Here is a 12,497-nt window from a genome sequence, read left to right as displayed (position 1 = left end):
CCACTGGTCTCACTGTATGCTTAAGGTAATTGAAGGTAAGGGGGAAGCTGCTGCTGTTACCCCATCTATATTGCCAGAGTCACTGGAGGTCATTCCAAGCCTTTTATTAATGTTTAAAGAGCCCTTCAGATTTCTAGACCTGGTCACTGTCTGCAGCTTGTGTGAGTAGCCTGCCTAATTTTGTACCACATCACAGCTGGAGCTATTTGCCTGATTAATAGCCTGTTTAAGGCAATGCCCTACACTGCTGGGACTACTCCTCCGCTTATCCTTTACGTTTAAGAGCCTAAGGGATTACTCCTCCTCTTTTCCATTGCACTTATCTACACCTATCCAAGGGGATTTTATTTCTTTGTGTGCGATGAATCTCTTGTAATAGTAATACTTTATTGCTACCTTATCTACTTGAAATTTAAGCCCACTTATTGGCTAGAATAAACATATACTATTTGCGTTAGATTCTCTCTTTCATCGATGTCTTCAGTATTCAACTCCAGCATGTGTGCCTTTTGGTAAATTAAAAGTGTATCCCCTCTTTACCACTACGCAGCCTGATAGTATTGAACAACATTTTTGCCTTACTGTCTTCAATAATTAATAACTGTACCAGACTGGCCTGGCGATCAGTATGTCTCCTCTTACCGCTGCTGCTCAGGTTTGCCGGGGAGCTGAGCATCGCTCAGCTGCCCCATGACAATTTTTGGAGAAATTCCAGTGAGTGAAGATTTTTTATCGCAATAAGCAGCAATAGAAAATCATCATTATGAAGGGATCTTGATAAATAGACACCTGTGAGTTAAATGTTAGGGAGAAGTGAATGGTGAATTAGGTAAATATGTGTATTAGTATATGTAGGGTGAGTTAGGTTAATGTGTGAAGAGGTTGTGAAAAAACATAGTTTTTCAATGTGTGATATGATAATGGGAGGGTGAGTTTGCAGAATGTGTGTGGTGGTAGGAGGGGGACTTATGTGAATGTATATGGTGCTATTAGGAAAAATGAATTAGGTGAATGTATGAAGTTGTAGGAGGATCAGTTAGGTTAATATGTAGAGTTCTAGTGAGAGAGTGAATTAAGTGAAATGGTATGGGGAAGAGTTTTGAAAATATGTGTGGTGGTAGGAGAGTGAATTAGGTGAATGTGGTACAAGGGGTAGTTAGAGGAATTTGTATTGTGCTAGAGAATGAGTGTGTGAATGTATGAAGCGGTATTGAGACAGCAAGTATATTTGTTGTGGTAGTGGGGAGGTGACGTAAGTAAGTTTGTGTAATAAAGGATAAGTGTTCAAAAGCACTGGTCAGGATACGATGACTGACTGTTGTGATCAAATGGAGTGTGAGAAGAGTTAGTGTCTGGAAGTAGGTAAGTGTTTTCTGGGTAATATTGCCCATATTTCCTTATCTGTGTTACGCAATCCAAATCGCTAAAAGAGCATCCGTTTTTTTACGCTTATTTCATTCAAGTTTACAGAATATACATTCATCTAAACAGATGTGTAAAACAATATGGATAGACAGATATACTCTTATTTAAATAGAGCTGTATGCAGAGTTGTAACTTAAAAAGTTAACGCCTGGGACGAGAAGCAAAACTGCTGCCCCCATAGACCTCAATTTTAACGAAATGAACCTAAAATATTTATAAGCTGCGCCCCCTTCAGCGTTGCACCCTGGGCAGTCGCCCCTTTCGCATAGCGCTTGTTACGGCCTTGGCTGTGTGTCTGGGCCCTAAAGATGAGCATTTATCTCATAAACTGATCCTTTGGTGCCAAAAAAAGACTCCATTTTCGGGAATGTCTACATGAAAATGAATGGATATCACTTCAATATCTAGCTTTCCAAACAATGTAAGTGACAGAGACCTCAAACTAGGGGCATCACCAGTAATTTCACATCAAGTTGAAAGACAATAGCTGATATGCTTGACCACTGGGGCTTTTTAGGCATTTGCCCCATAGACTGAGCGTTGCACGCTGTGTATTTTAATATTTGTTATGGAGGAGAGAGGACATAAATCAATGCACTTTACTTTAAATAAAATGTTGCTATGAAAATCAGAGTGTGCATTTTATTGTATTTTATATACACCAGATGTTTCCATGTTATTAAATCAGAACTAAAATTACAGTAGATTATAAAGTAGAACATAACTATTTCATTTTTTCACACTATTACACTTCATGGTTGTATCACTGTCTTCCTGCTAACTAAATGTTGCTATTCTAAGATATTTGTAGTCCATGTACGTTAACCTTTTTAGCCATTTCCCTATGGCTGCATACAGAAATAGATTTAATTATACATTAACCCTACAAAGAATTAATATTCAATCTAAATCAAAGGTATGTGGCATTGATCAGTTTATTATACTGTCTTCATGGGTGGAGGCTGAACCAGACCGATACCAAGTATTTCTCGTGGAAGAAGCTGTTCTACATTCTGTTGGAATTGTGCTTTCTGAAGGAAAAGAATCATTCTTAGGGAATATTTTGCTCAGAAACTGAAAACAAACAAACAAACATTATCAATATATAATAAAACAAATACTTATGTTGGATTACAGCAGTTAAAGAAGCAAAGTGTAATCTAAAACAGGTGTACTTGTGATAAATTGTGTACTATACTAGATGAGGTTGCAATTCATTATCCTCTTTACAGAGAAAGTCTACCTCAAGGTGTTTATTTCCAGTGTTTTGCAGAGGTCATTTGTTCAGCTAATTTGCTGGAAGAGCACTTTAATAAAACACCTAGGTTTGGAAATTATATTATTATATAAAATAATCTAAATTTCCTTCTACACAAGGGTAGTTTAGAAAGTGGTGTGATGGATTGAAATATGACTTATTTTAGATCAATAACTTCTCTGCTAATAATATTTATTAACATTAATACATTTTAATAATATACAATATTAAAAACTTAACCATGGGTAATGCAGTTTAAGCAAAGGTTTAATCTGAGTCACAGATGAAAAATTAGTCTCAGAGCAAAGTTTTATATTCAAGTGCGGAAAATATTAAGTCCAAATGTACACATATATCAAATATTTATCCCTTGGGGTCCTTTTATTGAAAGTTTTTATAAAGTACTTTTTACACAATTTTAGATCTGTTTAAAAGACCAAAGTAAAAATAAACAGAACAACTTTCTTCTGATGATTCCATTCTCATTAAAGCTGATGACAAACTGGGTCATAATGTTTTTCAGGCGACAGAAGAATGACCAAAATGAAGACAAATGTCACTTAAATGACATTAGATTCTAAAATAAATTGAAAATGATCCCATCTTGATATATTAGTCTAACATTGAATGCCTTATAGGTGCTGCAATTTCAGGGAGTGATATCCAAGTCAGAATTTTTACTTTGTCAAATACCCCTTCACTCTCATTTATTTTTACCTTCCGAAAATCCATAAATCCTATCAATCCACCAGAATGTCCTATCATTTTGTGTGTTATTATTATTATTATTATTATCATCATCATTTATTTGTTAGGCTCCACAAGGTTTCCACAGCGCCTTACATAGAACAAACAGTAGACCATACAGGATGAAACATTACAGAACAATAAACACAAAGTACCAATGCTTCAGAAACTCCGGGCAGACATATGGAGTAAAGGCGGAGTAAGGTAAAGTAAGTGACTGTGTTCAGTCACTTACTTCCCCCACTTAATTTATGTTGACTACATTTGCAGCACTGTCTCTCTGAGATCTTACCTAATAGAGACCAGAAAAGTGATCTCCTGCCTCCAATGGAGGCCTGGATATCAATGGGTTACATATAATGCACAGGCTCAGTATACAAACATCCCACACAAGAAGGGTATATTAGCAGTTCATCACTTCCTTACTCCATGTGGTGTGGTCTCTGAGAAACAGTGTAATTTCAATTGGGATCTGGTTGATTTCATTAATCAAATAATTATTTTATTTTCTGTAATTCTTTTTTTTACAGGTCCTTGGCATGGAAATGGCTACCAAGATTGTGTCAAGATTTGTCAACCTCTATATGAGCCTATTTGAGAACCAATATATTTTGGGTAGCCCCTTCAGTGCGATCCTGGTGTTCTATGGCTGTTATATTTATATGCCTTTTGTTTCTATATAAACTGGACTATTGATGGTCGTAGTATCTAGTTCATTTTTTGTAGATCAACTTGCTTTTTTATCACTTTTTTTTACGTATTCTTAATTATTTTAAAAGTCAATTTTAATTAATTGTCTAAAGTTTAAATAATGGGTGTAAACTCTGATATTTCTGATGAACTTGATGCAGCAATGAAAGCTTTTATAGTACCACTGATTGATATATCTGTCTGCATGGGATATTGGCTACAACCTTTGCGTACATCGTTATATTGTATAAGTTATACAGCTACATTTGTACTTGTTAGTAACAGACTGAATTTTGAAAGCTTTGTTATTTCATCACAACTCTGTACTTCTTATCACATTAATGGCATTTAGAGCTTTCTTGCAAACATAGGCATTCATACCGAGCACCGGAGAACTACCATCCTATGTTGCAAACTCAATTTACTCTATTTATAGCACACATTCATTCCTAAGTGGATCTCTTAATAGCCTGTGTCCAGTAGTCAACTTGGATTTTGAATATTTGAGGCTGATATTTGTTCCTTAATGATTTGAACCAGCAGTTCGTATATGCAAGCAAAAAATGAGCAGAAATTTCTCCACTGTAATAACCAATAGTGTATGCAGCGGGACAATGCAATTAATTAAATCTGCCGCTATAAGTGAGTTTATATGCTATTTTTCCTTACTTTAAACAACAGTACATCCAGTCAAAAGTGCACTGGAAGAGCTGTGTAAAAATAATCATGTCAAAATAAATTGGGAGCTTAAATCATTTGGAGGAGCCAACTGTCCAACCCATAATTTTCATGACTTTTTCCCTATATTATGCAGAATAAAACATTAGATCACAAGTAAATAGGAATCGTGGGCTCACCTCTGGTTTTCTGTAGCCTTTCTTTTCAATAAAATCTTTAAAAGCAACAGTCCCATGAAGTTGCAACAGGTCTTCATCCTAAAATGTAAATAGCGTATGTAACAGGTGAGTCCAAGTTCTAAGTTATTAGGAAAATGTACTGTGGTAAGTTTAGCATGACATGGCTGATGCTTGTAAATTAAGGATATAGTAGAAATAAAAACATACTTAAAAGCTTACAGCACAAATGCTTAGCAGTTGAAACTAAACTAAATCTTAATACAGTACAGTATTTTACAGTATGAAAAGATTGAACCATAACAGGTAAGTATTACTGAAACGTCCTTAAGTGGATTTATACAGTATCAGAGATTCAGGATATCAATGTACCTGGTATCCTGAAGGGTGCAACCAAACACATGAAAACTTTACATCAAAAGGAGAAGAAGAAACAAGTGGGTAAATGTATGAAGCTCCGGGTTCGTCAACACCGCGAGTTCGGCGTCTTCAGCGCTTAAATTTAAAGCGGCGCTGCCTTGTAAATGTAATGTTTCCCTTTACAAGGCAGCGCTGCTTTAAATTTAAGAGCTGAAGATGCCGAACTCGCGGGTGTTGAAGAACCCGGAGCTTCATACATTTACCCCCTGGTGTGAAAATCGGGGGCACTCAAGAATGTTCAATTTTGGTATAAATTCATTAAAATATATAATATGCGTATTTCACTTAGTATGGTTTTTCCAAAGCAAAAATGAATATCAGATTCTAACTGTCATTTTGTAGAATGTACTAAATAAATTAAAGCTAGAATCTGATTGGTTGCTATAGGCAACATCTCCACTTTTATTTATAAATATACCCCTAAGTCTTACTACTAAGAAGACAGGGAGGGCAGACAAGCAACTTGCAGGGGAAATGTGTCACTACGGGGATGAAGGAAGAGTGGAGGGGAATGTATTGATATAGGGACAAGAGGAGAGAATGTGCTGCTACAGGTGGAGAACATGTTACTACTAGGGAGAGAGGGGAAATATGTTACCATGATGTTAGAGGGGGAAATGTATTAAAACAGAGGTGAGAGGGAGAAAATAAGATTTTTACTCACCGTAAAATCCATTTCTCTGACTCCATTGGGGGACACTGCGAGACCTTGGGGTATAGTAGTGGGTCCAGGAGCCTTGTCACTTTAAAACTTGTATGGTCTGTAGTCTCCTCCCCTACTATGCCCCTCCTCCACTGCAGTTTCCTCAGTTTTGACTAACCAAGAGTGAGAGAAGGAGAGATCCTGCAGGAATACCATAAAACAAATAACCTTCACACACAGAACTATATACAGAGCAAGGGAGGATGCGCAGTTTCCCCCAATGGAGTCAGAGAAATGGATTTTACAGTGAGTAAAAATCTTATTTTCTCTATCCTGCCATTGAGGGACACTGCAAAACCTTGGAAATATAGCAAAGCTTCCTTAAGGGCGGGATTGCTCTGGCACCGCTGCCCGTAGAATCCTACGGCCAAACTTGCATCAGCCGATGCAAAGCCTTGTAATCTGTAAAACTTTGTGAAAGTGTGGACAGAGAACCATGTCGCTGCCCTACACACCTGCTCCGCCGACGTCCCGTGACGCACCGCCCAAGAGGTACCTACCGGTCTGGTAGAATGTGCCTTTAAATTCGGAGGAACAGGCTGTGAAGCCCCAATGTAAGCCTCTCGAATAGTGGAGGCAATCCAGCAGGCAATAGACTGTTTAGACGCTGGTCACCCCCGTTTATTCGCTTCATAGAGGACAAAGAGGTCCCTGGTTTTCCTAACAGGGGCTGTGCAGTCCACATAACACTGAAGCACTCTGACTACATCCAGTAACCCCAAGGATTTCTCTTGGGAGGACTGGGAGGAACGGAACGCCGGAACAAATATTTCCTGATTTAAATGGAATCTGGAAACTACCTTTGGGCAGAAACCAGGCTTGGTGCGAAGTACCGCCCTGTCCGCATGGAAGATGAGGAAAGGGGGGTCACAGCGAAGCGCTCCTAATTCAGACACTCTGCGAGCAGACGCTAGGGCCAAGAGGAATGCAGTCTTCCAAGTAAGATGACCTAAGCCCACCGATTGTAAGGTTTCAAACGGTGGCTTGGCAAGTGAATTAAGCACCAAATTAAGATCCCAGGGCTCAACTGGGTGACAGAAGGGGGGTTGGACATGAAGAACCCCTTGAAGAAAAACCTGAATGTCTCTATAGGCTGCAAGTTTACACTGGAAATAAACAGAAAGCGCCGAAACCTGCATTTTTAGAGACCCTAGTCGAAGTCCCTTCTGCAGACCTACTTGTAAGAAGGCTAGCAGATGGGGAAGAGCAAATTTAGACGTGTGAAATCTTTGCGAGTCGCACCACGGAATGTATGTTCTCCAAACTCTATAGTAGATGGCAGCCAACGAAGATTTTCTAGCTCTGATCATGGTAGAAATGACTTCCCGTGAGAACCCTCTAGCTTTCAGAATTAGGGTCTCAACGGCCGTCAAAGCGAGATGATCCAAACCTTGGAAGAAAAGAGGACCTTGAACCAGAAGGTCTGGACGCATAGGAAGCCGGAAGTGAGGGGCTCCTGCCAGTCCCAGAAGATCTGAAAACCACACTCTGCGCAGCCAATATGGTGCTATCAAGATTGTGGGAACCTTCTCTGTTTTCTTGAGAACCCGAGGCAGCATAGGAATCGGAGGGAATATGTACACCATCCAGAAATGCCTTGGGACCGACATGGCATCCGTGAACTTCGCTTGTGGGTCTTGTGCTTTCGATCCGTAAAACGCGATCCGATAGTTCAGTCTGGATGCCATCAGTTCTATATCCAGTAAGCCCCAGCGATCCACCAAGAGAGCGAATACCTGTTTGTTCAGAGACCATTCTCCCGGATGCACTGTTTTCCTGCTGAGAAAATCGGCCTACCAAATGTCTACCCCCGGGATGTAAATGGCCACTATCTTGGGAACATGATGCTTTGCCCAGGACAAATTCGAGTCACCTCTCGCATGGCTGCTACGCTGCGAGTGCCGCCTTGATGATTTATGTAGGCTACTGTGGTGGAATTGTCTGATTGAATCTGTAGACGTTTTCCCAAGAGGAACCCTTGAGCTCTTGTTAGAGTCCTGAATACTGCTCTGAGCTCCAGAATGTTTATTGGAAGTAATGCTTCCTGAGGAGACCAAAGACCCTGAAACCTCAGGGGTCCTGTTACACCTCCCCATCCTACCAGACTTGCATCCGTCGTGACCCAGGTCCATGTCCAGGTCTGCAGGGACTGTCCTTTTTCCAGGTTGACTTTGGATACCCACCATGCTAGGGAGACCCTTGTGTGGGTGGACAGGTGAATGATCTGTCTGTCTAAATGATTGTGAGATCCTGACCACTTCTGAAGAATCTCCCTCTGAAGAGGTCACGAGTGAAACTGAGCAAAAGGAACTGCCTCGAACACCGAAATCATTGTCCCCAGGAGCTTCATGCAACTTAGGACAGACACCCTTTTCTTTGCTAGGATGGACTTAACCCTCACACGAAGTGCCTTGTCCTCCATGAGACCCAAGAAAACGCATCTGTTGTGCTGGAATTAATGATGACTTGGGAACATTCAGCACCCACCCATGAAGAAATTGCATCGCTATCTCTATATGCTGAGATGAAGACCGTCCAGATAGGGAATAATAGTTATTACCCTCTGACGTAACAGACCCGCCATGATTGCCATGATCTTGGTGAATACCCGAGGAGTGGTTGCCAGTCCCAGGGGGAGGGCCCTGAACTTAAAATGGAAGTTCTCCACTGCAAAACGGAGTAGACACTGATGCTCCTTCCATATTGGGACATGCAGATAGGCATCTTTGATGTGTATAGAGACTAGAAACTCCCCCTTCTCCATTGCAGCGATAACTGACCGAAGGGATTCCATTCTGAATTTCTGAACCCTCAGATGTCTGTTTAGCACACAAAGATTTAGCATCGGGCAGAAGGAAGCATCCGACTTTGGAACTAGGAAGAGATTGGAGTAAAAACCCCGTCTATGCTCTAGAAGGGGTATGTCACTCACCGGACCGTGAGTGCCTCCCTAGCCTTCCTGCCGGCACCTATCCTGAACCGCGGCCGTCCGCCACCCTGATGGTCTGTGCATGCGCAGCTCCCAAGAACTCTTGTGACTGTTGCTTTTAATCCAAATTGGTTGATCAGGCAACTCCCTATTTAAGGCACCTGTGTGCATTACCTCATGGCCTGATCTTGGAGTCTCATTCCCTGTGAGTTTCTGAAGGTGTTCCCTGTGTTCTACTAGTGTCTTCAGTTTCCTGCTGATTCCTGATCTACTCATCGCTGGTTTCCATACCAGCTACTATCTCCTGTATACTACTAGTGTCTTCAGTTCCTGTGGATTCCCTGTGCTACTCATCGCTGGTTTCCATACCTGCTACAGTCTCCTGTTTCCTGCCTGTGTCCTCAGCTGGACTCTGATTACCGGATCTACTCACCTGTGGTTCCTACACTCGTCTCTGCCGTCCAGCGTCTCTGCAGTTCCTGCATCTCCCTGTGGACAGACTGTTCTACTGAATAGCGGTATGCCTATCTGTTATTGACTTTCTATGTTTACTCTGCATATCCGCTAGGACAAGTCTCCACGCTCAGCAGCGGTATCCATACCCGCTATAGACTGTTATTGTTACGCTGCATACCGGTTTGGAATTAACCGTACTACTCAGTCGTTATATGCATAACTGTGATTGACTATCCATTATTGGCCTGCATATCTGTGCTGAGCAAGTCTCTACCAAGCAGCGCCACACATACCGTTATATAGACTTTGTTGGATACGCTGCATACCTATTGGGATCAAGTTCCTCTGTGCTCTCAGTGTCTGCATCCTATTATCTTTGTATGCTTCCACTCATCAACACTTGTACACATCCTCACCTATTAAGCAGTGGTACAACTTGCTATACGCAGACCACTGACTTCCCCGCTACCTACCTGCACCTGGACAAGTCTTCTCACCATAAGCAGTGGTACAACTTGCTATACGCAGACCACTGACTTCCCCGCTACCTACCTGCACCTGGACAAGTCTCTTCACCATAAGCAGTGGTACAACTTGCTGTACGCAGACCACTGACTTCCCTACTACCTCCCTGCATCTACTCACGTCCATCCTGATCTCCGTGTTCAAATCTGCCTTTCCTTTATATCAGCTAGTCGTTGATTCATTGACCAAAGATTGCTGCAAGTCACTGACTTTCCTATTATTTATTGGCATTCTCTCTCCATCTGCTGTGATATCTGTTCCGCTAGTCACCCAGCTACCAGAGGACCGTTGTGTTGAACTTCACTACTCTGGTAAGCCCAGTCATCTGGTGAATTCCTGGGCAAGACTCCTAGTGCCCGTGACAGGGTACTTGAGTTATTACTTCTGCTGTGGGAAGTTTTTGGATGGCCTCTTGAAGAGCCTTGCACCTGAGAGGACACAGAGAAAGGGGCGTGGAGAAAAACCTCGGGGGAAAAAACTGATCCAGGTCTATAACATAGTCCCGGGAGACAATTCCCCTGATGCAGGGATCTGCGGTGGATGCCCACCACTGATTCCTGAACGAAGAAGACGGGCCCCCACCTGCGTTTCCCCAGGAGGGAGTCTGTCAAGCTGATGGCTTGTCCATAGGACGCGAGGACCCGCAATTAGCGGAGCCTCTGTCCCCTCTACCTCTGTTAAATATTCCCCTGGGAGCCGCATACTGAGCTCTCAAAGTGAAACTCCTGCCTCGTCCAAAGTTCCGAAAGGACCGAAATCTACCCTGACGGGCCCTTTTACTTATGGTAGGAAGTGAGGAGCCTTTAGCTCCCGTAGCCTCCTTAATCACCTTCTCCAGTTCAGATCCAAATAAGATCACCCCAAAGGGTACGTTTTCCAGTGCTCTTTTAGAATCAGAATCAACAGCCCACGACCTTAGCTACAGGTTACGGCGGGCTGCAATTACCAATACCAAAGCTCTCGCGTTGAGAGACACCGCATCCATGGCTGCTCAAGCAACATACTCAGAAGTCGCTAGTACATGCTCAGCTAATGTTAAGAGTTCTGTACGAGAGCAGTTTTCCTGTAGTCCTCTTACAAACCTTTCTGTCCATAGCTGAATGGCTTTATTTGCCCAAACTACGGCCATATTTGGTCTAAATAGTAAAGACAAGTTGCATTTCTTATCAGCTTATCTTACCACCTGCATTACTATTTTTCTCTGGATTTTATGTTCTCTGGACTCTCTGAGCTTACTGACTATATATACACAATTATTTGTTTTTACACCTGAAGGCGCCGTCCTTCCATAACTTATCATTTTTGATATATATATATATATATATATATATATATATATATTTAGAAAATAAACAGGTAAAAGGTAAAAACCCTTAGTTAATTTTGCTGCCTGTTTATTAAGGAATCTACTCAGTCTCTATACTGGGTAGTCCTATAACAATACCACTCTCCCCAACAATAATATTACAGTCCTGTATGTGAAAAATAGAATTAACAATTTACAATCACATATTACACACAAATGTTCTGCTATATTCTAGCTGTGTAGAACCTGCAGAAAGAGGAGAGGAAGAGTGGGCAGCGTGCTACATAAAAGGTCTCCAGCTAAGAAAAATGTCTGCCGCTTGCGGCAGGAAGTGCCTGGGAGGAAGCGGATGCCTAAAATGAACTCCTCCTTCCTATACACTATATGTGATCTTCCGTGCCTAACCAAAAAAATTAGCCACCGAGATCTAAATAGCGGCGCACACTATGTTAAAGTGCCCAGGATGTGCGCCTTATGTTACAGCTTCCTCGTCTCCTAGAGAGTGCGAGCATTGCATATCCCCTCATCACTAGTTGTCCAGGGGATCTTGCCGGCAAAGGACCCGGCCGGGGAGGAGATGCTGCTTCAACTTCACTCCTCGGTACTTGTCTGGAGCTGTGGGCGCGGGAAATTTTAAAAAATAAGTTCCCGTTTTCAGTTTAACTGCCCCTTGCCTAGGGGGAATGCTGGCAAGAAGGTGCTCAGTAAGAGAGCTGAGTTTCTACTTACCGACGACAGGACCCGGAGTGAGCAGAGCATAAGTCTTATTCACTCCCCTAGGTCTTAGTTTGAGTCCCGCGAAGCACCTTTAGGGAAATAAAAATAAAAACATGAAATATCTAGGGATGTGCACCGGCGACTTTTGAGGTCTCGTGTTTTGGATCCGGATTTTCGTGATGTTTTGGGTTCGGATTTGTTTCGCAAAACACTTGCCGAAAGGTTTTGGTTCGGATTTAAGGTTTTGGATTCAGATTTTTTTTGAAAAAAAAACTAAAAAGTGTAAAAATCAAGTTTTTGGGCTTATTTTCACTCCTACGCTATTGTTAACCTCAATAATATTCAATAACAATCATTTCCACTAATTTAGAAGGCTATTCTGAACACCTAACACCTCACAATATTATTTTTTTTTAGTACAAAATGTTGTAACGAGGTGTCTTTCTGGACTGCGTAGAGGAGTGTTC

General features: G+C 41.7%; 1 protein-coding gene across 1 annotated transcript in view; it reads right to left on the bottom strand.

Annotated features, from left to right (window-relative positions):
• Window positions 1-2,053: 2,053 nt before the first annotated feature.
• The window catches only part of LOC142106913 (protein FAM47E-like), a 29,352-nt gene continuing 18,908 nt past the window's right edge, over window positions 2,054-12,497 (bottom strand). Inside the window, exons 8-9 of the mRNA XM_075189967.1 lie at window positions 4,978-5,055; window positions 2,054-2,499 (exon numbers count right to left, since the gene is read on the bottom strand). Of these exons, the coding sequence (XP_075046068.1) occupies window positions 2,356-2,499; window positions 4,978-5,055 (222 nt within the window). The 3' untranslated portion in view covers window positions 2,054-2,355. The remainder of the gene's footprint in view (window positions 2,500-4,977; window positions 5,056-12,497) is intronic.

The sequence above is a fragment of the Mixophyes fleayi genome, chromosome 1, assembly GCF_038048845.1.
Source record: "Mixophyes fleayi isolate aMixFle1 chromosome 1, aMixFle1.hap1, whole genome shotgun sequence".
Taxonomy (NCBI): domain Eukaryota; kingdom Metazoa; phylum Chordata; class Amphibia; order Anura; family Limnodynastidae; genus Mixophyes; species Mixophyes fleayi.
The sequence above is the reverse complement of the archived record's forward strand: the minus strand, read 5'-3'. Positions and strand labels throughout refer to the sequence as shown.